At 40.9% G+C, this 27965-nt stretch overlaps 1 protein-coding gene and 1 long non-coding RNA gene across 4 annotated transcripts in view; one reads left to right on the top strand and one right to left on the bottom strand.

Moving 5' to 3' along the window:
* Positions 1 to 14520: 14520 nt before the first annotated feature.
* TLR5 (toll like receptor 5) overlaps positions 14521 to 27965 on the bottom strand; it is a 19381-nt gene continuing 5936 nt past the window's right edge. The window contains exons 2-4 of one of the 3 annotated variants that reach the window (XM_015857231.2): positions 27733 to 27839; positions 24687 to 24880; positions 14521 to 18338 (exon numbers count right to left, since the gene is read on the bottom strand). In XM_015857231.2, coding sequence (XP_015712717.1) covers positions 15749 to 18338; positions 24687 to 24880; positions 27733 to 27735 — 2787 coding nt within the window. In that variant the 5' untranslated portion in view covers positions 27736 to 27839 and the 3' untranslated portion in view covers positions 14521 to 15748. Of the gene's footprint in view, positions 18339 to 20665; positions 20988 to 24686; positions 24881 to 27732; positions 27840 to 27965 lie in introns of those variants that run through there. The other 2 variants (XM_032443399.1, XM_032443400.1) reach the window with 2 other exon arrangements.
* LOC107311036 overlaps positions 23818 to 27965 on the top strand; it is a 23544-nt gene continuing 19396 nt past the window's right edge. Inside the window, exons 1-2 of the long non-coding RNA XR_001553839.2 lie at positions 23818 to 23914; positions 24360 to 24588. This is a non-coding gene — a long non-coding RNA (uncharacterized LOC107311036). The remainder of the gene's footprint in view (positions 23915 to 24359; positions 24589 to 27965) is intronic.

Genomic DNA, 27965 nt, shown 5'->3' with positions numbered 1-27965 from the left:
GGAACCTAAAGCCTGCTCTTTGCTTCTTCAATACCAATTCAAGGTACTGATCTAGTTTTAAAATCAATGAATAGATCCAGCTTTGGCAACAATAGAAATTGAATGTTAATCTGTGTTTGTCTGTAGCTGCTGCACTCTTGTGGGACCATGCCAAGCACACAGCCTTGGCATACCCATTCTCTTGATGAATGATAAGGAGAATAGCTTAGAAATTATCAGATGAATCCAGAATCAGAACAATCTGAGGATACATTTTAGAGCTTCCCTAGAATGCCATTTCACACTCGAGTACTTAAATTGTGAACTTCGTTCTCATATCTCTAAATCTCCCACTCGTCCTTCCTCTACTGACAGGTTTACTTCAAGCACAGAAGAATGTTGATCCCCAGAAGGGAAGACTGCCAGGCACTACATGGTATCAGCAATCTTGTGGACAGGACAGCAGCAAAAGAAAGTGCAAAATAAGGCAGGTAGATTTGTTCTCCAGTATTTTTGTTCTGCATTGCTTCTACAGCTCTTTGTGGGTCTTCCAGATTTTACACATAAGTGTGAGATCAGCTCTGGAACACAAGGATGTTACCAGAGAGGCACAGATACAAGCAGTAGGGAGAGACAGGTAATTAATGTACATATTAACTACTCCTGATTCAGAATTTACACAGCTCCAGGAGAAGGTACAGTCTTATAAATTACATTTTCACTGTGTTTCCATGACTGTTCTTATTAAAAATTATGTATGAAATAGAAAGATAAGCCTAATTCTCAGGTGGCGAGTTAAATCTATATTGGTGGCAGAAGAATAAATCGTTCTTCTGACTGGTAAATAAAAGACTGAACTTGCTACTCCAAGGGTTTTTAATATTGATTGAACAGGGATAAAAGGGATGTATGTAGAGGCAGAGGAGCTGAGCCTGAGTCATTTATGTGCCTCTGAATGAGTATATTACTGTCTTGTTGAGTACTAGACTTCAGTGCTTCAGAGTTAGGAAGCCAGACTTAACAAAGGCAGTTTGACCTTACAGGACACACAATTAGAGCAATCAGAATTAAGCACGGTGTGCAGATGATGATGGGAACTGTGTTATGGGTCCTTGGTGGATACACAGACGGTGTGCTGGGAAGTAACTAGTACCTTAACAGGTGGTTGTTAATGCATTGGCGTGAATGGGAGAAAACACCCGTATATGGCTCATCTGCCAGAATTTAAAGAGGAAAGCCAAATTTTTTTATCTTTTTATTCGTTACCTTGACATGGGTTGCTACTCTCTCTACTCTTCGTACTGCTATAGGAATTTTCAAGGCAAATGAGTTGTCTCGTTTGCCTTTCCTACTGTCTTTCCAGTGCATCCTGTTGTGGCTGCCTCAAAAAAGGTTTAAATCCTCGTTGTGTTTCCAATGTAATTATGTTGAAGTGTTGAGGGACAAGGGTGGAGAAGCTATTTTTCCTTGATCTCAGTTGACGATCAGTTTGTCCTCCTGAAGTATGACAGCTGGGATCTTTGATCACTTTTCATTGGCTGGTGAAATATTAGATATTATTCATACAAATACATAATTCAGCTTTTGTTCTCTGATCTGGTTTTGCTGGACGATATCTGAGCTGAAGAGAAATGAACAAGGAAAACGCTGCACTGATGCAGTGTGACTGATGTTACATGAACAGAGATTGCAGGTTTTTCCTGCCCTCATTTCCTCTTCCTGTTGGTCCTGAAGTTAATGAAGATTTGAAAAGAATTATTCAGTATTGCGTTTGTATAATAATTATTGATATTATGAACAGTGAAGTTTTTAAACATGAAACATACTGACATTTCATTGGGAAATTATAAGTGCTGTTGCTGTAGGGGGTTGTATTAAATACAGCGCAAATAGTATTTATTCAAGTGAGGCAGGAAGTCAAAACCTTCCCCGAGACTTTATAGTTCAGGAATTTCTTATAAATTTTGCCAAGAAAGCAACATGTCTATGAAAACAGTTTCTGGAGTAAATCAAAATCCTCGTTGCCCTTAGGGACTCACTGAGATGTTCTTCTCAGATATCAGCTGCATGAGAGATGAAAATAAATGCGTCTTTCTGACTGACTGCTCTCCTACCTCATCTTTCCACCAGCCTGAGGAGAATTAGTGGAGTCAGAGTTCTGGAATGCACATGGAGTTGTCAGGAATCTTGATGTTTGAGGGGCCTGAGCCTTAACTTAAATCCTAACAACAGTGGCTGAACTAGCAATCTTTTAAAGAAAGAACAAATATATTAAATTTAGCCATTTAAAGAAATAAACTCTAATTATCAGCCCTATAAATTACCATCCTTAGCTGTAACTAGCCATAGACTGGCAGCAGCAAATGCTAGTTTAGTTCTGCTTGCCATTCAGCACGAGATAGAGAGCAAGAGTAAGAAACACAGTGAGGCCTATGCTCCTGTAAATGTCCTAAAAGAGAGAAGCTGGAGAGCAAACAAGAAACTATCAGTCTTCTTTCCTAATTGGTCTTCAAACTGATGGCTGAATGATGGCCAACTTCAGAAACACAGACTGCCAGAGACTCATATTGTTGTTGAAACTGTTATGACCACAATTTTGTTCAAATACAGTTTGTAACATCTTGAGTTGTGAGTGTTATTTTAGTGCTTATGAAGTGGGGAAGCAACAATATGAGAAAAGCAGAAAACATAATTTTGAAGACCTTTGCAAACAGCATAAGCACTTCATTAATTCCAAATCTTTCACCAACATTTTTACCAAAGATGCCAAGGTTTCTGTGTGGCTGTTTGACGTTTTCTCTTTTTATGTATATAGATTTCATAGGAAGATGATTCTCACAATCAGACTTTTGCTGGAAATTCATGTTTTATGTGTTTCTTGAAACAACAAAACCCCACTGTCTGATAAGGTTAGCTTGTTCTGTCTAAGAACTTTGATCTTGTTCCTGCCCCTGGCCTTTGTGCAGCTTTGTCTCCTTTTGTATAAATCACAGCCCGGTCTTTTCATTCCAATTAGGGAAGAATGTCAGGTATGCCTGTGTCAAACTGCCCGCATAACCTTCACTGCTTGAAGGTACACACAGACCACAGCCTCTGTGTAACAGAGCCTAAGGTATCTGGTTTATCTCTGTCACTTTTAGGTAGAGTCACCTTCTACACTGACTTTTTCAGCTAACTTGACTGAATTGAGTGTCTGCCCACAGTTTCAGTGAAGTTATTTGGGCATTTTAGATGCTCATCAAGATCCAGATGTATTGAATTTCCATTTGCAATTACCTTCTTTTCTAATCTCAAGTTAGACTATTCCAGTAATGCTTGGCTCTACTTTTTGCTGATTTCTATTTTTCACACAAAAACAGTTTGTTATTTTGCTTAGCAAAAACAGTGCTGTAAATGTTTATATTTCATACATTGTACCTTGCAGCCACTTTGAATCTTCAAGATCTCTATCCAGTGTTGCCATACTTGGAGATATGGATTAGTCAGGTTCATCTGGTATTTCAGATATTGCTTGGAAATGAGACAGAAACCACTGGGTTAGACTCTGACGTCTTCCACATGTTACTAAGACTATATAAAAAGACATTGCAGATGCTGAAATACTTCCATGACTTAACTGTTCTCTCCAGATACTTACACTTAACCATTCTGAATCCATTTTGTTCAAGGTCAATTGCATTTATGTTTGGATGTTGGAAACAGTTTCGTTTTGTAGTGTGTGCAAATGGAGTGAAAGTCACTGAAGTCATTCATGTGTAATCCAAAGCCAAATACAGTACTCAAAACTAAAAGAATTTTGCCTTTAAAGTGTTATTGATGGATTACCTGGTTCTTCCTGTTCCAATAATAGCTTATCTGATCCTTTCTCTGAAAAATGAAATCACATTATGAAATTACATTAGTGTGCATTGAGAGAGTACCAGTTATCTGCTCTGACATTTTATATATTGATTGAAACTCCGAGAGGCAAGAATGTCATGATTTACAGCAGTACTGTGGAAAACTGAGAAGCAGATGAGGTGAGGTTACAAAACATAAGCAGTAAATGGCACAGGCCTGACAGAGCTGCTCTGTGATTGGGATGTGGGAAGGAAGGACATGAGGAGTTCTGGTTCTCTGACGTAGGTTCGGTTCATTTGGCTGTTTTATTTTTCTATCTCATCTTGCCAACCTATGTGGAGCAAAAACTACTGATAGTAAGAATATGTAATAATACCTAACCCAGAATTTCTTATTTATAGATCTCAAAAATGCTTCAGAAATGTAAATCAACAAAGATGCCCAAACGTCGACAGCCCAGTAGGTTGCCAGGTCAGCCAGGGCAGCCCGCAGCACTCACAAGGCTCAATCCAGAGGTCTGTCCTCTGGGCTGTGTGGCCTCTAACCACAAGAGCAAGGAAGGGTGATGTCAAGAGTGTGTTCCCATCCACAGTCTGAAATAGCAGTCAAGTTGCATATAACTTAAACTGTTTTGTGAGGCATGTTTGGTTTTGTCAGCCTGCCAACCTTGGCCACTAAGAGAGAGCACAGAGTATCTTTTAGTGGAGGATTTTTAAAAACAAGTTTGGTTTTTTGTGTGTTTTTGTTTTGTTTTGTTTTAATTGCTATTTACACGTTCCACCCTTTGCCCTTTTTCAGCTGCAAGGAGATCTTGTTCTATTTTAAAAGCTAGGGCAGGAACTTAAGGCTAGAGACTGTGGCCAAATCAAACAGGAATCTCACCAACCTAATAGAGGGCTGGCTGATAATAAAGGTTGTCTTCCTAAGCCTTTAAAGTTCTGTTCCTCCAAATACATTCACTTATCTGAAGCCTCTGGCTTCCCATGAGAGGGTATAAACATCTCCCTGTGCAGCAGGGTACCCTTTGACATTAAGAGGAAAATACAACTCCAGATAAGTTGAAGAAGCTTTTATGTCTAATCTCAGTAAGCATTCAGAGGCTGTGAATGTCTTTTCATCCTGAGTTGTTGGGGGTTTGTTTTGTTTTGTTTTTTGACTTGGAACACATTTTGCATGGAAGTTTAGTACATCCCTCACAGCTTTTTTATTTTTCAGGCCAGTCAGTGCAGTGCTTGTTTGGTCAGAACTTGTGTGTTTACTTGGCATCTTCAGTACATAAAACTAGTGCTGTTTGCATGGCTTCCATGCAGCCAGTTCTGCTAATATTTTAAGACTCTGACTAATGAGGCTTGAAAGTAAATGTTTTCTGATGTTAACATTGTACCTTACTCACAAGAGCGAGGTTTGGTATTCTATTTTTTCTCACTGGCAGAAGTTTGGATTTTGTCAATTCACTGGTATTCCTAATTAGGGTGATTTAAATAGGTGGAAAAGCTTTTCATCTTTTCATAGGTGTTGAGAGGCTGTCAGTGAACAGCTCATAGAGAGCCCGGCTCACATAAAAATGCATGAGCTTATCCATGTGATTGCTGAGCCACTGCACTCCTGCAGCAATAAGAATCGACTCCTCTAGGAGTGCTGGGCTCCAGCGTGCACTCCTGGACCTGCTCACAGCTCCTTGCTTCATGTGGCACTGTGGGATGGGTTGATGGTTGTATAATGATAATCTTGGAGGTCTTAATGATTCTGTGATTCTGTCATACAAATGAAGTGTGGGAGTCCCCCTCTGCCTCCCAGGCCCTTCCACACCAGGTGTTCCCAATATCCCAACCACCTTACAGCTATATTTATTTCCTTGGAGAGAAAAAATTCCCTTGAGGCTCATGACACAAACTTGTTTTTAGATAAAGCACATGTATTCAACCACCATAATTAACCTTCAGCTTTAAAACCTCCCTTTTCAGATCAGCTCCCTACAGGCTAATTTTTCTGTTTGCAGGAATGCAGGAGCAATGCACAGATGGGCTGTCGGGATACTTCACCTATTCATTAAGTTTCATTAGGCAGAATTTGCTCTTTGCCATTTACGAATGTGACACTTTCTGATATAATTAGTGTTACTCCAATCAGAATAAATGGCTGCTTCATTACTTTTAAGTGGGTCATTAAAGTGCCATTCCTGTCTTATGCCTCTGAAGCTGACAACTGTACCTGCACACTCCCTTTTGTGAAGTCAAATCTAATTTCAGAAGGCAAATGGAGAAGGTAACGTATCAGGGCAGATGCTGCTTGTGGCTCCTGCTGAGAGTGGTTCCCAGGCAGCTGATTTTCCCATGTGCTTGATACTCTGATATACTGACAGAACTATTTGCTAAGGCACCTTTTGAAGAAATTCCCAGGGGCATCAAAAACCTGGGAAATATTTAAAATACATATGGATAATATTCTGTTACTGTATGAATTCTAGTTAGAACTGTGTGGTTGTTACAGGGGAAATGCGCAGACTGTGGCTTATCAAGTGCAGACCTTGGATCCTTGCTTTCCCCACACTTATCCACAAGGATGTCCTCTTTCCAGGGGTCACGCACTGCTTGCTTGTAACCTGGGTCTAGTGGCTCTTTGTGTTTCGCAAAGAGGTCTTGCAATTCCTGAATCATTAGATAGCACAATGCTGTAAGCACCATTTTCTGAGGATTGAAGGGCAGAAAAACTGTGATTCTTATTTTGGGAAGTGACAGAAACATCTATTTTGCGAGGGAGATTTGAGAGCAGTGGCTCAATGTGACCGACTCTTTCTGGTAAATTCTCCTTCTAGATACAGAAACCTTTGACAGCTGCATGTCAATGCAGCTTAAGGCCAATGCAGGAGATGCTTAAGGCCACATCTGCAGGAGAGGCATCCTGATAGTTTGGGATATTGTAAGGAAGAAGCAGGATGGAAGCTGAGATTATCTAGTTGTCCTCATGAAAATCTAATGTTAGTTTTAAACTCCTCAAGAAGGGGAAAGATTTCAGAACACGGAGCGCACGTTACTTTACATCTTGCTGTGGGGTTAATCTACTCAAGATGTAGTAAAAATGGCTTTTCCTGAAACTAAAAGATTAATGGAACCCCCAGGGTAGGTTTCTATTGATGAAAGTGTGTCAGACTTTGGATTGCTAAAAATGTTAAGAAAAGCACACAAACCCAACAACAAATATGCCACTGCCCACAAAAATCCATCCATTCATTTCTCTGCATTTATTTGTTTTTCAATAGTTTCCTCCAATTTTCAAGATTTTTTTTTTCCTGCCTTGTAGTCTCTGGTTCTCATTTTACCATGACTTTTCCCCCCAGTTCATCCAGGTTGCAACCATCAAGATATTTCTCTGGCTCTCATCTCAAGTGACTCATCAAAGCCAAAGCATCCATTAATCAATCACTATTTTATCAATCAGCTTTATTTCTGGTGGTGTCTTTCTTTGTAGTGCGGAAAAGTTGTTTGAAGATGTTCTTCCCATCCTCCCCAAAATCAGAGGATATCATGGAGATGAGCTGCAAGCGATATCCCCTGTGATCACTACGCAGTGAGTAGGTCAAAATACACAGAGGTGTGAAAAAAGACAAGAGGGAGCCAGACAGGAGGGATTTGTCCTTCTAGGCACATAGTGATAACTCATTGGGTATTATTAATGCTTGTACACTGGAGCCGTAAAGGTGAGGGTTTGGCCAAAGGTTCATAGGTTCGGACAGGATGTGCTGTTTTGTAATGCAAATGAAATACAGTCAAAAGGATATGGAGGGGACTCTGACCTGAGTGTAAGGGCTACCAGGGGGTCACTGGAGTTTGGTATACATAAAGTACAGATTCCTCCAGAGAAGCTCTTCCTCAACTTTTTCCTTCAATCTCAGGCAAAGGGGTAAAACAAAGGTCAAACAGTTAGTGTTCTGAGCTCATCTGAGAAGCAACAGAACCTATAGCGTGGCAGAAGGAAGGGAGAAGCTTTGCAAGGAGAGTCACTGTGGTGCTTCTGCAAAATTCAGGGCTTTTCGATGGACTTCACCCCTGTTGTTTTATCATTCATGTGAAGTATGGGCCAGTTTCTCGATAAATGGCCTGCTCCCAGTATGGATAACAGACACAAGGAATACTCCCTTCCTTTGGAAACTGAGAACAACCCTGCTGTAGCAGGTATCCTCTAATATTAGAACTGTATCACAGAGGCTGGCATAGTGGAGTCATGCAGAGGAAGTGTCAGTAGCTTTGTATCTATGTCCTGTACGGGGTTGCCATGTGAATGGGACAGTCCCCTGATGTGCCATCAGGGCAGTTGCACCCTGTGGTTGGCTGGCTGCAGCCTGGCTCGTCTCTCTCTGCAGGGATGAGCTGGTAGATGACTGGATCAACCTTCCCTATAATGTTTTGCTACAGCTGCTCTCAAGCATTTTATAGACCTTCCTCATCTCTTAGCTTGCAGGTAGCTTATTCCTCTCCTTCAAAGTGTCTGGTACATGTTTCGGACTGCACACGTGTCCTGGTGTGGAAACGGTCACACTGCCAAATCCTCCAAATGTTGTAAAATTCCAAGAGCCAGTCCAAGTCTCTTAAAATAGCACATGTCTGAGCAAACTTCCTGGGGTTTTTTAAACAGCCTTCTGATGTGTGTGTTGGGGTATGAATGGAACTGCGGATTGCTGGAGTGTCAAGGGGGTGAATGTGTATATACCCAAATGAGAATATTATGAATGAGTCTCTTCAGAGAAGAACAGTGATGAAAAGGACACTGTTAGCAAAAGCGACCGCAGAAGTACGAGCAAATACTCGGAAGGAAGAACACCCAGGGGGAGGAGTGGGTTCCCACTTTCCAGTGAAATACATGAGTTTCTTTTCAGACGTTATGCTAAATAGGAAAGATTTTCCAGTTTTAGTAAATAAAAAACCAACAAAAAACATCAAAAAGAAAACCTGAAATAATGTCTGTCCTCAGTGAAAGGCCTTTGGGGCACGATGGGAAGTGCCAGAGCAATGTACTTCCATGGCAGTAGGGCAGGCAGAGCTCTCTTAAAAGGAAGTACATTTTAATAAGTTGCACTTTCACCTGTCATTGCAAAGCCTCACTATTTTGGATGTGTTGACCATTGCAGCCCTCTGAAAATAGGCAGATTTGCTGGACTCCCCATGAAAAAGATGAATGAATGCGGCAGTAAAGACAGTGATCTGCCCAAGATTCATTCAGAGTTGGTCATCTTCATTGTGGGCCTTCAGCTTCTCACACCATTCTCTACCTTTCATTTAGTCCTTGTACCTGCAATGTAAGCAGATGAGGAACTGATAGGGAATGTGCCCTCTGTAGTAACGCAGCTCACTGCTTTCTTTTACCTTGGAAACTACTGCTAGCTTCAGATCCAGTTTTCTTCTAGTTGTTGGTAGTTCTGCTTTTGCTTAGCTGGGTTCTTCAGCTTTCAGATCAGACTACAGATCTTCTGCAACCTGTATTTTCTTTCACAAGGTGATTTTTTTCCATCTTGCAGCCAGGGCCCAAGCAAGGAGAACGGTGTAAAAACGGGAAATGGGACAGAAAACTAATAGGGCTTTTCTAAAGCCTGTCTTTCCCAGCTGGAATCTGCTTTATCTGCCTTCCATCAAACTAGTGGGCACGGTGGTGATGGGTTGACAGTTGGACTAGATGATCTTGGTGGTCTCTTCTAACCTTAATGATTCTATGAAATTGGATTCCTTACTGCTCCTGATAAGGAACTGTAAAGCCAGGAATGAGTGAAAATCAGCTTGCTTCTTATTGATCTGCCACCTATTCCTTGTTCTTGCTGGAGCATCTTTGAAGAGTACCAATGGATCTTGGTAAAGGTACCATGTGTTGTGGATTTCTCTTTGCTTCACAGGAGCTTGTATTTCTCCTTGAAGCATGGGTTTTGCTAGAGGCAGTACTGGCTGCTACAGCTAAAGGCTGGGCTGGCATCTTCTTACCAAGTCAGGCCTCTGGCAGGAGAGGCATAGTCCAGATTTCAGAGAAGGAGTTTAAAGGTCTCTGTGAGCTTTCACAGAACCCTGGTTAATCAGTGTGGTGGATGTGTCTGGGTGAATGGTTTGTAGGTCTTTCCTGGCTCTTATCCATGACACACCCATTCCTGCCATGCGTGACTCACAGCACAGGATGGTCCTTTCCTGGGTGAGCGCAAATACATTTGCAACAACCAAAAAAACAGGAATTCTTCACAACGTAGAATGAGGGAGATAACAAAAAGGAGTCACAAAGCCCTCAAAGATTGGAATTAAAGAAGCTGACACTGAGAATTGCTTCCAACATGAGCAATTGGAACATGCTCACTGTGTAGCTTGTTGTTTTGTATGAGGATTCTCTGTTTGCTCCACTGCTCTCCATGCAGGCTTGAAGCAGTCTGATAACACTGTTATACTCTGGGAGCTTGCAGAAAGCAGGTGCACAGGTGATCAACCAAGTGCAGTGACTGCTCATAAATCTCTTTTTGCAAGAGGCTGGTGAACTGGCAAAGATTAAGATACTCTAAACAGCAGTGTATCATTAGAGGCATGCTAAATAGAATGAAGACTTCTTTGATAATGACTGATATATACATACAATGTAATTATTATCATTGAAAATACCGACTTCCTTTCTTTGAACATCATGTCTAAACAGGAAAAAGCTAACCTTCCTGTTTGGAGAATTGTTAGTTTCAGAAAGAATATATTTTTCTCTCCTACTTGCAGTTTTCAAAGATTTTATTTTTAATACAAATGGAAAAGACAAACAATAGGCTATCTGAAAGGAAGGAAAACTGCGCGTCTGAAGCAAACATAGCTTGCTATGAATAGATAGTCTTTGCTCTACGAAATAATTCATGTCACATCTATATACCAAACTTTGCATATTGGGAAAGGAAACGTGGACTTATTTTTGGCAGTACGCACACAGCACAGAAAGCAAAAGGTAAGGAAGGTTAGACAGGGAAGAGAACCCTCCTTCAATCCCTGTGCAAGAGAGGATCACTGAAAAGTTGGGTTGACCCAACAGTAGTGCCTAGGTACGGTACCAGATTGAATAAATAGTCTGAATTTAACATTTCTACTTTGTGTTTAGCATGGAGTGTTCTCTGTGGTTGACATCTGTGCTCACAGTGGCCTTCTGTTGAAGGAAATACCAGTGCAGCAGCATCTGCAGTTCTCTTCTATTGTATGGAATCTTGATGGCTGCCAGGAGCAGCCCAGTGAAATTGAAGACCGAGTTGCCCAGCTCATCTTTACAAAGGATGAAATAGAAAACAGGTAACTAAAAGGTGTGTATGCAAAAGTGTTGTACCCCAAAGAAGAACAAGATCTTTGTCATCACAAAGGTGTTTGTACCTTCCTGGAGACTGCCAAGCAGCCTAATGGAAATATCACCAGCAGAGGCTTTGTAAGGACTACTGATGTGAGTTTGTCTGTGTGGGAAGTCTTTGTGTTGTCATTTCTCTTTCAGGTTATTTCATTTTTTGCTGAGCCTATTTATCAATAACAACTGCAACATTTTGAACAGTTGAACTACTTATGTGCTGTAAGGCCACCACCCAGGGAGGTCTGGAAAGGTGGCCTGTGTTGTCTTCACCACCCTCCTTGTAAGTTGTTCATTCCTTACTCAAGGCCTGACCAACTTATTCACACTTCCTATTTAAGTGGAAGTGTTGAAATACTTGGATTATTTCTTAAAACGTTGGCTCTTGTATCCATGACTGAATGAATTTCCACCTCATGACCACAGAGGAAGTGTAAAGATGTGGTCTTATGGAGTAAAATGATAAACACTTATCATTGTTTTGTAATCTGTTGGGCTTTTTTTTTTTGTGTGTTTGTTTTTTAATATACCAGTCTTCTGATTTTGAATGCCCTATTTCACAGAACTGTAAGATTGCATTTGGTAGAGCGCAATGAAACGTAGCAACTATTTGCTAGTGGTAGTCCTCCTTAATCTACTCTAAGTATAAGAGATTTCTGTTTGATCTTGTTTGCAGACTCAGACATTAAATCTTGTTCCTTCTCTTGTCTTTGCTTTCTTCTAGTTTCCACTTGGAATGGAATGCAATGAAATCTCCTTTTGAAGAGAAGATGCTAAGGCTGTTTTATATACCCTTCCTAACTTTGGTGATGTCCCAGAGATCCATATGTGCTGCTCCTGCTTCATTTGCAGTGTTTCACCACTCACTCCTGCCACTCAGTTGTGTATTGCTCTTCATCTTTAAGTACTTTGCCAGGTATGGGTCTTGCTTTGTGATTTAACCGGACTGCTGAAATTCACAGTTCTAGCAAGAAGACAACACATTAAAAGCCATTGTAAAATAATCAGTATCATATGAAATTGAGAAGGTGAGATACAATAATCTGAAACCCAGATGGTCTCTGGCAGTAAGAAGTAGGAGAGCTGTCATGCTGAGAAAGACCCAGAAGTCAGCAAATGAGCTGAGATAATGATGTAGCACAAGAAAAAGGAAGGCAACATGATTCTGAGTAACACATGCATAAGCGTCCCACTCGAGAGAGTGAACTCTGTAGTCTTATCTGTGCTACCACAGAGATTGTATAGCTGCTGGAATGGGAGCAATGACAGATAGTAAGTGTAAATTAAGAAGGCGATAGCCCTAGCAGCATACTGAACCATCTCCCTGAGGAGGCATTAGCAACTGGGGTTAGCAAATGTAACTGGACGATACTTCGATGAGCCCACTGTGTGTGGATGGGAAGGGGAGCTTGACCGGTTCATGTTTATAATACACACTGGAATGGTGGAAGTGAGGTCTTACTATCAAGTATCTCAGCTGATACCATGTGGCACAGAGTCAGTGTCCTCTGAATATTTGCTGTGGTGCTACTGCAAATACATTCATCAGATTCCATCCTAATAGCTTGTTTTAGAGCCAGTGTCACACTTCACACCCTATTCTGGACATTCTCCAACAAGTTAATGTCTTCTACTGAGGATGATGAGTAAAACTGATGAGAGTATCCTTAACTGAAGAGCCATAAAATCCTAATAGAGCAGTAATGTTCCCAGCAAGCCTAAAGGGAATCTGATCAATAGTTATGAGGTTGGAGCTCAATTTATGGCCCTAATTCATCAAGTGTAGACATTCTCCATTTTTGTACAGGATGCTTTTGCAATTTCTGCTGAGCAGAGCAGTATGAAGTCTGCATAAGCCCTTTCTCAACAGTTCCTCTGGCTTTGTCATTTAAGAAGAGGTGACTCCACTGTGGTGGTGATCAGAGTCCTATGATCTATTCGAAGTCTATTTTTCAGTCTATAGGACAGACTGTGCCAACTGGGAAGACTGCATTTGTTCTCAGAGTCTCAGGCTTGGAGTGGTTTCACAAAGAATAAAAAAGAAAGTTATTTCAGATTTCCTTAAAGTTTCGCCCTGCATTTATTCATATGCCTGCAAACCACCCTGCAATCAGGAATGGTTCAATAGCATTTTCTGCTGCAATTGCCAGCCCATTGGAGCAGAATTTGCAGAGCAGACCAAGGCTGGGCTGCCTCTGTTTTTATGACACCTCTGTGGTATAAGGATGTTTTCTCAGCTGCTCCTTACAGTTGTGATCACTTTACGATTCCGAAAAGGAATATAAAGATGGAGGCACGCAATGAAATTTCATCCAAAGTCTTCATTACCTCTGTGTAATAAGCCAGACCTGTTCAAAGTCTGAAGTATGTGCAAGTTTGATCAAGCTGCCTCCCACCCATGGCAAAAACAGTAGAGAGAAGGTTTTAAAACATTGCGGCAAAGCCTTGGTTAAAGCCATCTTAGCAAACTATATCCACTTGCATTCAATAGTTCCTGCATATGTTAGCTGAATTAAGTTTTAAGTATCTGAAATGATAAGAAGTGTCTTATAAGTACAGACTAAGGCCCAAACTGGAGAGGGCATTCTATTACTACAATGAGAAACGTTTTGTGAAAGTCATTCAGATGTAATTTAAGTATGCTTTTAGAACTGCCATGTCTTACACCATGTGCAGATGCCTCAGCTAACAGTCTAGACCTGCATATGATCTTGATTGTACAGATTAATTCCTCCTTTGGCTGCCTGTCAGTGATGCTGAGTGATATTCAGTACTCTCTGACATAACCTCTGACTTAAAAGAACGCCTTTAAGTATTTGCACTGACTGGGGTAAAAAAACCAAAACAGTTTGACATTTTTAGAGACCTGAAAGAAGGGCACAGCGATGGCTTTCCTAACAGCCTGCAGGGTCTCTGGGAGGCTGGGGTTGCTGCTTCTTTCTCTGACCTTCTGCAGCAGCTTTTGTCTGTAATGTCAGTGGCTGCAATGGACAGAGGCAGGAGTATAGAGAAGCCCTCGCCGTTACTTGAGCCAACAGCGACACCCAGGGCTTTCTGAGCACAGCCCGGTCCCTTTTTCAATCCCTCTGCCCCAAAGAAACTTTACAAGATTTAGTCCTTTTCTGTCCATGAATGTCTGCACTGATTGAGACGGACATAATATTTTATTGTAGTAGTTGTATTAATAGAATATTGAAAGTAAATTAGATCATTCACAGGCATTTCTATAATCAAGCGGCTGCATTCACACAATAGATTGTACTTCCTTATTTCTATGATAATAGTTAAGATGGTAGTTTTTGTTTGCAGTTTATAAACCCATCCATTTCTGCATCTTCAACACAGAGAAGAATTCACCCAGCACATCCTGGAATTATTTTAGTAAGATTTATTGAGTACATGTATAAAACCAGTTCAACAATCCACTCCTGGAATATATCACATTCATAATAAAGGGTGCAGGTTATACGTTTATAACAGTCCATGATTGTCATGGTTGGGATAGAGATAATTTTCTTTGCAGAGGCTCATATGTTGCTGTGTTTTGGATTTTTGATGGAAATAGTGGTGATAACACACTGATGTTTTGCTGTTGCAGCAAGCAGCTGCACAGTGCTGAGCTGCAGTTGTTGTTAAACCACAATGATGGACCAGAATTTTATTAAAATGACCCTGAATGTCCCCCTGAAGATGCATGCCTAAGAAAAGAAAGGTAAAACAATGATAGAAGAAAGAGCGTACCATACATTTATCACCCAATAAAACTATTTCAATAGAATCAGAAAAAAAAAAAAAAAAAAAAAAAAAAAAAAAAAAAAAAAAAAAAAAAAAAAAAAAAAAAAAAAAAAAAGGGAGAAAAGATCTTAATTGGTCAGGGCACAGGATGTACCAAGAACAACCCACAGGATACACAAGTTATCCATATATTCCACTTATATTCCAGCTTCCTGGCAGCCACTCATGGCTATGGAGGTAGTTTCTTGTTTGGTTTTCAGGCTTGCTTCAGATCCGAAGGGGATATCCGCTCCTCTTAGCTGAGAAAATGAAACAGCAATAAATGAATCAGCCCAATGGCTGTGGCTTCACCACCCAAGGAGAAGGGTTGAAAAAGGGAAAGGAATGAATGAAGTTAAAAGGTTGCATGTTGCAGCTGAGAATGTGAGCCTAGCTGAGTAGGAAACAAATGAAATCTATATAGCACCATTTTAAAACATAAAGGTGTAAGGCATCATCACACAGTACAATGGTCTCTTTTTGAAAAGAATAAAAGAGATATATAAAAAAAGGGCATCCTCCTGTCACTGAAAACAGAGACCTGAAATATGCAGCACTCTGAAAATCAACTGTAAGTTGTTTGAAGCTGAGCATCCAAAATGTGAGGCATTCGTGATTCATTTAATTCTCCTGAAAATAAATGCCCACTGTCCATATGGTGACTGCACTTTCTTGGCTCTCAGGTTATTTCCAAGTTTAGTAGGACTTAAAACAAAGCAGTTGTCCCTGTACCTGCTTTTTCAGGGAAGGATGAAGCAGATCTCTTTTGTCCTCCCATAGCACAGCTAAAATAGAACATATTGAGAAAGCCAGCAAGCCATCAATGTCAGCGTGAGACTGTCGCTATAGTTTGCAGCTCTGTACCACTGACATCCCTTTGCACTTTTTTTTCCTTCAGAATTTGGGAAGCAAGGCTATCTAAAAACCAGTCTATATCTTGATAATCTTCAGGCCAACGCAGATATCGACTCCTTTGTAAAAAAATTCGAATTGGTTTGTGTTTCATCAGCTGATATTGAGAAAGTGACCCAACTACTACCATAATGAGAACCTCTTTCAAATCACTGAAGTACCTGCTCTGGGCAAAATTAAAGGCTTCAACACACCACCCATCTTTGAGAAACTGCTTGGTCACAACACAAATTGTTTTCCTGCTCTTCCAAATAGCATCACGAATGTTGTTGATATGTTCTTCCCCAGGCAAGAAATCTCGTTCCTCAAAGCACAGGGTAAATCTGTTTTTATAAAAATATTGTGAATCCAGGTGCTTCAGCAGAGAGTTCTGGACCCATTCGAAATCATTTTTGCTGTAGCACAAATATGCATCATACATGTATTCGCTTGTATCTGCTGCTGGTGGATGGCTTCCTATCAAAGTTTTGGTGATGGTCTTATAGCAGACAAAACAAATCCCCCGACAGCGAGTAAGAATAATGGCTGACATCTGAAACATCAGAAGGGTGACAGTGATGAAAATGAATAGTGAGAACCTGAGTGTCTGCTGGAGTTCATCTTCATCACAATCATCATATGTCAGAAGTGACACTGGTACACCTGCTAATGCAGGTGGGTATACACAGTACCTGTCAGACTCTGAGCCAGCTAGGGTTACATTGGTTTCATTTAGCCACACTAGTAGGCTTTTTAAAGCACAGTCGCAGACATACTTGTTATGTGTTATATCCAGAATACTCAAAGTCATAAAGACTTCAGGCTTAGGGGAAAAAAGCTGGTTTCCAGACAAGTTTAGGTTTATTAGGCTTTCTGGAAAAACCCCGAGAGAGAGGTGAGACAAAAGGTTGGAAGCTAGATTAAGTATTTTTAGAGATGTTAGACCATTAAAAATCTCCTGTGGAAGAGCACTAAGGTAGTTGTTGTTCAGGTGTAGAACCTGAAGTTTAGACAGTGACCTGAATACATCCAAACACAAACCTCTCTCCCACACAAGCTGTAACATATTTTCTCCTAGATCCATATAAATCAACTGGCTATTTTCTATAGCATTACCATGTTTCACACAATAAGAGAAACGATTCTGTTTTAAGAAGAGATACTGCACATCCGGAACTCGGAAGAGAACATACAGGTCACCCAGATTTGCGAGCCAATTTCTCTCTAATTCAATATGTGTTGCTGCTATTGCCGTGTGAGCTACAGACATCAGCTTATTGTCACCTAAATAGGCATAAGTCAGATGTGGAAAGGAAGGGAGTGTTTTAATGGCATTGTCTCGGAGATCAATTATTTTCAGATTTACTAATTTACTGAAAGATTTTTGACCAATCATCCCAATATGATTTTGTTGTAAATCAATATACATTATACTGTGTAGTCCCTCAAAAGTATAATCATACAATTCACCTAAAAGGTTACTTGAGAGATTGAGAATTTTTAGGTTTTCCAAGCCAAAAAATGCTTGCTCTTGGATTTGATTTACCTTGTTTCTGAAAAGGTTTAGGAATTCCAGATTACGAAGGCTTTCAAAGATTAAAGAATTGAGAGAGAAAATGAATCCACGGGAAATATCAAGCAAATTAAGATCACTTTTTGCTAGTCCTGTAAATGTGTTCTTATCTGGATTTTTTAAGTTATTAAAGCCAAATCCTGAGCCAATTATATGAGTGCGAAATGACAAATATTTGATTTGAGTCCCCTTAATAGCTGTGCAGAAATACTGGACTCTCTCTGTGCTCCAGCCATTCTCACTAACGTCCAGTGTGTCAAATGTAATATTTCTGAAAGGATTTGGGCACTTGGCCCAGACCTTTTTATCTGTCTTATACAAAGCGTTAGAACTGAGGCTAAAGAATGAAAAGTGTTTTCCTTGGAAGCTGGTAAGATTACTGTCACACAGGTTGGATATATTGTTGAATTTCAGGTCCACAGATTTCAAGATGGTTAGATTGAAAAATAAGGGGTGTGGGTAAAGTTTTGTGATTTGGTTTCCTGAAAGATTCAATTCTTCCAATGAGCTCAAATCTTGAAAGTAACGCTCTTCCAGGATGGAATCTCCGAGGTTGTTCTGAAACAGACCGAGTATGGTCAAACGTCGCAAACCCACAAAAGAATCGAGATCCAGCAGAAGAATGTTATTGAACCCCAGGTCCAAGACACGAAGGTTTGGCAGGTTCCTGAAAGCTTCTTTTCCTATGTAAAGAGGAAAGACTTTCTGTGTTCCAATTTCCAACAAGAACAAATTCTCCAGCAGTGGAAATGAAGTTGCAGTCACCTGTCTGATATAGTTGTAAGTTAGAAAAAGCTTTGCAGTGTCCTTTGGCACAAGTGGAACACTCGTGAGGTTGCAGGAATTATACATGGCAACTTGGTCTTCTAAATAGCAGCTCCTAGATGTGCATATATCTCCTGCTAGTAATATTCCAAAGGCAATTATTAGCTGTTGGTGTAACATCATGAATCTGCATGAAAGAAATTAAAATATTAAGATTAACTCCACTATTGACTGTCTGTGCAATAAGTTGGATAGCAGCTTTTTAACTGTTGTAGAACAAATGACTACTGTCATGCTAAAAATGACATGAAGATAAATCCCAGATCACTTTCTCTGAAGTCTATGAGGTATCATCTGATTGTCTGATTGACTGCTCAACATATGGGTCCTGAAGAGACACAAGCTCTCAATATGTGAAAAGTAACCCCACTGCAACATGTCTTAAGATCAGCACCAAAACTCTGCTAGTTAAGTATGATAATCTTGGTCTAGCTATTTAATCTGCATTGTGGAATTGACTACCCTGGTGTATTAGCTTAATTCCTTAATTGGTTATCCAAATAACTTTAAGCAGTACGGATTACCAAAGCACAAGTGCAGTCACCAAGTCATCACAACAGGGCAAGCCAATGCTGCTCTCTTCCTCAGCTCTCTCCTTGTGCTGGCAACAATGCTACTTGGAAATTAGGTTGTTGCAGCTCAGTAGTGCCTAGCAGCCATGAATGTTTAGAAGGGAGACTTGACTATGACTCTGAGATTAGCCCCGCAATGTGAAATTGTTCTTGAAAGAGTAGTAAAATCGTTTTAATATGGGCAGCACTAGTGCTAGCAGTGAAGGAAAATAGGAACGTGGTAGCCTGAAACTGCTGCAGGATACAAAAAAACCCTACATTTGCTGAACTGTAAATTTCTAAGCTATACAAAAAGGTACACAGCATAATTTATGTATCTCATTGATTAATCCATTTATTAGTTTATTCCTACTCTGGATTTTCCATGCATTATGCCATCTGTCTGCCTGTCTCTCTCTCAGGCAAAAACCTCTCCAAAACAAGGCGAGTCTTTTTTACTGAGCATGATGTAGAGTAGAGCAAATTATTAGCACCAGAGTAGTTGTTTCTGTACTGTAGGTAGAAAAAACAACACCACCACAGTTAATTAAGATTGCAGCCATCTGTCTCCCCTTTTTAAACAACCTTCATTGAAATGATTTACCGACTGCGTAAGGTTTTTGGTGACCTCCAGCACAGTCTGCTTAAAAATTGCTAAGTGTAAATCCTGGTGGAACCAAACAGCTCTGATGGCCACCAAACAGCTATGAGGTATACCTGTTCCAGACAGGAAAAAGAGTTGGGCTTTAAGCTGGCGATTAAAAAGAGGTAAATCCCATTAATTGTTATGATTTATGCACACACCATTCTAAGTAGCAAACTGCATAATACTGTAAGTCTTCTTCATTACAACAAAATGTTGTAGGCTGTTTTTAAAAAGGACGCAACTATTCTAATTGCTCAAATGCTACTGCTGGTTTTCAGAAACCAGAGATCCAGAGCTCTGCATGTTGGGTTTTGTTTCATTCTGCTGCATTGATGAGAGAAGGAATAAGAGGTAAAGGGAATGGGAGAAGTAATAAATAGTGGGAAAAACACAGCAAATGCTTTTGGGGTCTGTATGGAAAATTGGTAATCACAGCCTGAACCTCTGATTAATCAGCTGAGGCAAGTGTCGAGTCAGCTGTGGGAGCACAGGTGAGAGTAATTCAGCTGTGCTCCCAGAAGGGATAGAGCTTGACTCCATCTCCTCTAGACCTCATTTAAGGGCTGACCACCACTAAGTCAGCATCTCTTGGAGATTCCTCCCTGGTGGAGATTGTCTCAGCATTTCCCAGTGAAGGAATCCATATTGGTGAGTTTTTCCTCATAAATAACCTTTTGAATATCTGTTACCATGTTTGTATCATTCCACCTTACAGGGTTGAAAGTTCTAATTGGGGTTTACTCCTTACCAATATAAATGATTTTACAATACAAGGTAAATATTCAATCTAGATCTAAAAGTAGCAAGCAAATGCATACAGAGTGCATGTATTATAGCTTTGGTCTCAGGCTCTGCAGGAAGTATGCATGTGGATCTCTGGAAGCAGATACAGCTGCTTTGAGTAGCCTGGAACTGATCTCTGTGATTGTACTGTGGCACCAAAAAAAAATGGGAAGGGAAATTAAGAGTACCTGAGAGTGGAAGCTGCAGAGGTGCTTGTCCATCTCAGCTCTGTACAACTTAGGACATCCACATATGCTGTCAGGGAGCAGGGCCTGAACTACAGCTGAAGAGGGGGACTGAGACTGTGACCTTTGTAATATATATGAGCCAGAAAGGAGGTAGCTGTCCATGGAAAGCCACAAAGAAATTGTCATCCCCCTTCCCATGCCCCCAGCAAAAATGCGCTGCAGTATGCGCAGGGAAATAATGAGTCAGGTACCCTGTTTTTGCTGATGGCTGAGAATGTTCACTTACTTGCATAAAATTGACATAAAAGGGAAACTTCAGTTTCAGAAGTGGGTTTGAGTCGTAGTCGTTAGCGTGCTTACTCTCCTCAGCAGCCTCCTCTGCTTCTGCCACATAACCCCTGGGTCAGATATAAACCACCATATCAGTTCACCTGATGTGTACTAGCTGTCACATGCACCACAAAAGCTCCCAAGGGAAAGAGAAGAAAAATATAGGTTCAAGCAACATCAGCATGTATTTCTTGCCTGTAAAATTAATGCACAGAGGCCAGCCCTCTTCTTTCCCTTCCATACCCAAGAGACAAATTGTCCATTTTGATTTTTCATCCATAATGAGCTGGGTTTGTAAAAAAAAATTACACTGATTTAACATAAAATTAATCTGCACACTGATTTCGCCATCACTCTATAGTTTTGCTTGTGAATGTCTACAAAATTACACTTAATCCAAGTCCTGTATGCGCATATCCAGAGCCAGACTGACTGAACAGAGACAGTTTCATACTCCTTTAACTACAACTACAGAGTTTGCAATAGATTCTGTGCGTAAGTTTCTAGACAGACTGGAGCCCTACCTCTGCTTTCTGACAAATTGGTTTTAAATCCAATCGTCAAGAGATGTTTCTGTGTAGATAATCATATCATTTCAAATGTTACGGTTTTGATTTTTAGATACAATACATTCTTTCTATCTTCTGTCCCTCTTCTGTGTTTGCCGGAGCTGTTATATAATGAACTGAGGATCGTGCCCAGATAGAGCTTCTGAATTCCACTTGAATTATTTGTAGTCTTAAGTAGGATTTTTTTCTGACGCACAGTGCTTCTCTCTCCATGACATGCAACGTTACTGACAAAAGTTGCAGGACATCAGCCTCTGAACTTTGGAAAATGACGCATCCAAGTGGAAGGAGGCACTGAAAGAACTGGGAAAGAGTTTACTACAGCTTTCCAGTCTTGCAGAATGAAGGAAATACTGATTGAATGCAACATTATGCTAAAGAAGCGCATACGGGCAACATGAAGACGACAGGCACATCAGGTTCTAATTCTGTACTCAGCTCTGAAGTTGAAGGTAAACTAGCTTTTTCAATTCAACAAAACAAAATTAAGCAACCATTATTGTAATTCCAGGAGTTTATCAACTTCCAGAAGAGCCCTCCCAGCTCTTGCATTGTTTGCACAGTAGCCAAGCTTCAGTAGGAAAGATATAACATACTGTTACCTGACATAGATACGTGCTTATAACCTTGTGGTTAAAGCAGCATCTTTAGTAGATACAGCCACATCCTGATGCTGTGGAGAACACTGAGTCATTTTTACTTCTTGGAGAAAGTGCAGATCAAGGAAAGTAGCCTTATCTAAAATGTTACATGTTTTTCTTCACTCATGGTATCACTTATGGGCATCTATCTAAGGGACTGATTATACACACTGACTGAAGGGCAACCTGGATTTGATGTTTGGTGAAATCTCTTAGGGGAAAAAAACCAAAGACCTTCAAGAAGCACCCTCATTCTTTTAATCTAACAGTAAGCCAGCTGACAAGGAGTTTGTTTATGACCCGTATCTAGGCCATAGCAGAAATCTTAAAGTAAGATCACAGACAGTAAGACCAGCCACATAAAGGGCAGTGAGAATACGCTATTGTGAGAATATTTTTATGCTGTTGTCCTATTAGATCAAATCTACTTACTGAAACAAAAATAAGGCTCCATGCTTTTTCCCTGGCTCTAAGCCATCGTAATATATGCACTTGGGCTTGTAAAAAGCTGTGCAATGTACACAAACTGTCCATGTGGGGCCCCACTGGCCAATTACAGTCTAAATTAAAAAGAAAAAAAAAAAATCAGATGATTAATGAATGTGCCCTTCCAACCTCCTTAGCCTCTCCCTTGAGCTGCTATAGGATGCTTAATCCAAAAACAACATTTTTCAACTTAAAATCAGAAGGCATGCTATATGGCAGGTGAGTAGTGAGGCAGTTCCTTTCACAGATGGGAGACCTAAAGCAATAAGGCGTTACGTGACCTGATGGAGCATAAGTACCATAAAAAACAACCACTGGTTTGGGTAATGAGAAGCTAAATATTGGATGTAATTATCTAGTTCCTGTTCATCACTTAGATTCATTTTTATATGCCCTAAGATCATATGGTGAGATGCAGACATGTGCACTTCAAGGACCATGATTTTTCTACTCTTCTGTGCTTTCACAGTAACTAGAAGCAGCCAGGTTTAGCACTCTCACCTGAGAAAGATCAAAGAGATGATAAGAAGTAACTATCAAGAATGACAGCTAGGTTGGAGGTTGCATTTTGTTTTCACTTAAGAGAGGCCAGCACTCAGAGATTTGACAGAAAACCCTAAGGAAGGAGTGGAGAAAGGCAGTCAGAGTGCAACTGTGAGGGTCACAGGCAGAATTCGGTACAGCCTTGCCTACAAAGCTAATCTTGTAATAAAGCTAAGCAGCACTGTCATGCCAGTGAACTGGTGGTCAGGCTGAAAGCAGCAGTAAGGGCTGGTGGCTGAAGTCAGCAAATATTACTCAATGGCTGGCTGGAATGGAAGTGACATGGTGGTCCCTCCATCATACCTCCAGCCCAGTCTGAGCAGAGTACTTACTAAGGAATTATTAAAAGATCATAAAGACAGGTGCTAATAACAGACAGCAAAGAAATATTTGCTTTTGCAAGCATGTTTTCTGCACAAATATATTTAAAAACTATTGAAACATCATAAGCTGCAACTTAATTGAAGTTAGAAACCCGCTCCACTCTTCCCTTCAGACACTGAAATGGTACTTTCTCAATTTCTTTGCAATAGGACTAGAAATAAGAATAAGATAGTTGTAACTTGCCATTGGAGGTGGAAAAATGTGAGAACTGTATCTGTAAGTAGAGTTGAAAGAGGCCTGTTCTTAAAAGCCGTTGTGCACCGGAGATGTAGCTAGTGAAGAAGGCAGAAAAGCGCTTGGCTTGCCTGAAACAGTCACTGCATGAAGTAGCTGGTGAGTCACCTGTACAATGCAGTGCCAAACCCTCCTGTGTCAACAAATACCCACTAAGTGCTGAAGCACTGGTTACTTTGGACTCACTGGGACACAAGAAGTTGTTGCACAATAACAGGGCTTCAGAAAGAAGCTGAAGATTGGCAATAAGCTTTTCACTAATTAGGAAGAAGACAATGTCTTATCTGCCCTCCGGCGTAAAGTTGAGCTGGATGAACTCTCCCATGACCTGGGTGGATGCTCCTTGCGGTAAGTCACAGAATTATATGTGTACTGTAACGGCAGATCGATGCACTTTGAAACAAAGCAGCGCTCACTACTGCATTTGGGTATTGTCTGAGCTAGAAATATGCTTACATCAAAATAGTTACATACCCAGGTTTAGATGCAGGCTGCTTGGCCTTGGCATTGCTGGGCATACACAAAATGCTGCATGCTCGGACAGTTGAGTGTGACAAAAATAGGGCAGAGAACTCCTCTGCTAACCAGGCAGGTGAAGCAGGGCCTCATCGAGTCCTGCCTTGGATGCCTATTGTACCTCTTAGGAATTTCACACCTGAGGTCTGCCAGCACCTCACCACTTTTTCTGCAAAGAAATATTTCCTCATATGCAACCTGAAGCTCCCCTGGTAACTTTGCCAGCCTCGGGTAGGGGTGAGGTGAGTTGCTGGATAACATAATGCTTTATTAACAGGTGAAGTGCAACTCAGGTGGATACCAACTAACGGCTCAGAGGGGGAAGACTGAGGTGGGAGGAGCAGCTCGGCACCTGGACAGCCACGGGCTGCAAAGGGCGTCCAGAAGGACACCTGCTGGACAGGCATGTGGTCTGACCTGCCGCAGGGGCACCCAGCATCAACCCTCCTGCTCACATCGCTGCAGAATGAAGCCCACCATCACGCCCAGAGAAGCAGAGCATAGGGGTAAGCGCTCAGCTCGCTGCCCGCAGCACGGGACACGCAGATAATATTTGAGTGCCCTCGTTTATCCCCGTCCCTCGCGCTGCTCCGCCGGCACTCACCTCTCCCGGCCGGCTGCCGGGGATACGTCTCCGGGCTCTCCTCCCACCCACACGCGGCGGGGGCTGCGTGGGGTTACGCCGGTTGCGGCTGGAAGGCGATCGTGGGGCGGGACGGGTCGCTGCGGCACCAGTTCGGAGATGCCTCCAGAGGGCGGCCTTCCTGCTGCGGGGTGTGCTGGGCTGTGATGGAGCACCTGTAGAAGGCAGGCACCGCAGCAGTGAAATTAGCTTTAAAGTGCTAAATGTGCGCTTCTATAAGGGCACGTAGCGACAGGACAAGGGGAAATGGCTTTAAGATGGAAGACGGCAGATTTAGACTAATTATCAGGAAGATATTTTTCACTGCGAGGGTGGTGAGACAGTGACACAGGTTGCCCAGAGGCTGTGGATGCCCTTCCCTGGAGGCGTTCAAGGCCAGGCTGGATGGGGCTGTGAGCAGCCTGGTCTAGAGGGAGGTGTCCCTGCCTATAGCAGGGGTTGGAATAAGGTGTTCTTAAAGGTCCCTTCTAGTACAAACTGCTCTGTGATCTTTGTCACCAATTTGTGAATTACTGATATTTTTGTCACTTCTCTATTAGGTACTTATAAGTAACAGTACATACGTGTATTTTAATGGTATCAATGCAACTCTTTGGTTGCCTGTGATCCACTTGTGATAAATCAGGAGGGAGATTGCAAGGCATTCAGGCACTGAAGGAATAGTTCCAGAGCCACAGAAAACAGTACTTGTGTAGCTAGAGATTAATTGTGCTAAGTTTGGAATACTGCATTTAGATGGAACACAGGGAATTAGATAAAGCCAAATAAAACAGCCAAGGAAAAATGCTACAAAATTCTGTCAGATCACTTGGGTTATTAAAATTGTCTGTTCTGGGCAAATTTGCAGCTTGAGGAAATGGTTGTGATACTTAAGCCCAGGTAATATAATACTAATTTTCTGCTTGGTCCTGCCTTTCTCTTTTGTAATAGAAGAGATGGAACTGGATATCTGAAGTTCTGAATAAAACTGTGCTTACATGTTATTACTACAAGTGAAATCTTGGTTCTGAATTAAATCCTTTCTTTTCAATTATTAAAAACCTCTGAGTTTAAAATATGTAACTCACAGGGCTCTATCAAAGATGCTGACACATTCAGCTCCTGAAAGAAATGAAACAGCTCCATGGTCTGTTTAGCAGACTGTTTCTTTCTCATACTCCCCCTGACATACACACATCACGTGCACATCACAGCACTGTGCTGACATCTTTAATGCCTTCTTGCACAGAGGAAACAACGTAATTTCAAGTGGATGCAGAGCGTGTTGTGTTTTGATTACAAAATGAACTCCTACACAACCATCTCGTGTTGTTCTGTCATTTGCTAGAAATGATGGAAACTCAAACCAAAGATGTCTACCTGCACTGTATCTGTGCAAAGAAGAGCGATGCTCCCAGCTCCCCTTTGCATTATGCTGGTCACATACGTGTGATGAGTGAGATACCCTCACCTGCAGGTGCCACTGCCTGCAGTTATACTGAGCTTCAGTCAGGCATTGCTAAGCTCTGACTGGGATCCCAGTCACCATATGGGGTTAGGAAAAAAGGAAAAGAAAGGACATTTTCTCTACTATGCACATCAAAACACTAAAAATTACAAGTAATCACTCACAGAATTTTACCATGTCCTCAATTTTTTGCAGCCTCTTGAACTTAAACATTGATACATTTAAAATTAAGGATATTAGTGATTGCAAGAACACATCTTATATGAAAGTTCATTTCTAAAAGGCCAATATGAGCGTTAGCAGTTTTTGTAACAAACAGTCATTTGTTTCATGTTCTGGTAAGGACTTCATCAGGTTAATAGGGTGTTTACTGCCACAGTTTATTACCAGCTATGATGTCTTCTCTACTTGTGCTTGTAAGACTTTCAGTGCATACCACTCCATTTTCAACACGCTCATAAAATATATTAATAATCTACAATCTTTATAAGCCCCCTTAAAATGCAACGGGGATATAATCTTTACTGAAATAAGATCCAAACACATGCTCTCCCTTCTATTTAATGGAGTGGATTTAATACTGGAGAAATGTGCTTCCAGCTAAAGTGCAGGCCCTTGCGTGTGCTGCTTGTGCAAACGATGTTTGCCAGCTGTAAAGAACTCAAGCTATGAAATTCTAAGCCACAGAAGGTTATCTATGGCAAATGACTCATGCTTTCTAAATTAAGGCCTATAACTGCGCTCTGGTGATTAATGCATTAAATTACTGATTTCTTGTATGTAAGTGCCTTACCAAATGTATTTCTTATTGTGCCTCTGGGCTCTCCTGTAACGTACAATAAGCAGGTGAAATACATGATCATTGCTCCCAGTTTTCCGCTAAAGCAGGTTTCTACCCACAGAAGATCAACACTGTAATGAAGTCATTATTTCTGGAGATATGCATTTTCATGTCTTGCATAGCTAATGAGATTAGGTCTCTTTACCTTGAGTCTCAGTTAGAATTATCATGTGAAATATCAAGAATTATTTGGTGTTTGGTTTTTTTTCCCCACCTGGATTTCACAACAAACAGACGAATCTGGGATCTTAATAAACATCCTGCTTTAAAAACTGAAAGTCAAGCTGTTGGCTGTTGAGTGGAGAATTACTTGCGTCTTAGAAAGGTTTTATCAAAGCAGTGAACAAAAGTATGTCCACAGAATGGATAGAATAAGACAAGATACATCTCTGCATGTCAAAAGATAATTATTTTTCCTTTGTGCATATAGAAGGATCTAAAATGAGCTTCTACAAGTGATATTGTTCTGCTGCAGGTAGCATCAATCTTGAGCTAGATGTGTGTCAGTGAGCTCCATTCTTACTGAGCCTGAAAGCTTTTGCACTCATGTCTTTATAGCCTTGGCCACCACCGAGTTCAATCAGAAATAGGATTATGTTAATATGAGCAAAAGAAAGAAAGATCAGCAAAGTTTGATCAGTTTATGAAAGTGCTCTACCAATCTTGGCATTAGAGTAACTTCAACATGCTACGCTTCAGCTTAAAAATTCCCATATTACCATTTTAACACTTGCTTTAAAATGGAAGATGATTATCTGACTGAAGTTTCATCTGTTGAAATTAGTGTGGTCAGATCTTGGTAAGACAGCTTACTGAGCTTTGAATTCTGAAAAACAAGGCAAAAAATACACCAAAGGACAGTGTTTTAGGCACAACTCTGGTTCAATTTAGGTACAAAAGGTAGGTTGTAAGAGATAAATGTGCTCCCATGCTTAAAGCTGCAGGGTCTAGC

Source organism: Coturnix japonica, chromosome 3 (assembly GCF_001577835.2).
Source record: "Coturnix japonica isolate 7356 chromosome 3, Coturnix japonica 2.1, whole genome shotgun sequence".
Lineage (NCBI taxonomy): Eukaryota > Metazoa > Chordata > Aves > Galliformes > Phasianidae > Coturnix > Coturnix japonica.
The sequence above is the reverse complement of the archived record's forward strand: the minus strand, read 5'-3'. Positions and strand labels throughout refer to the sequence as shown.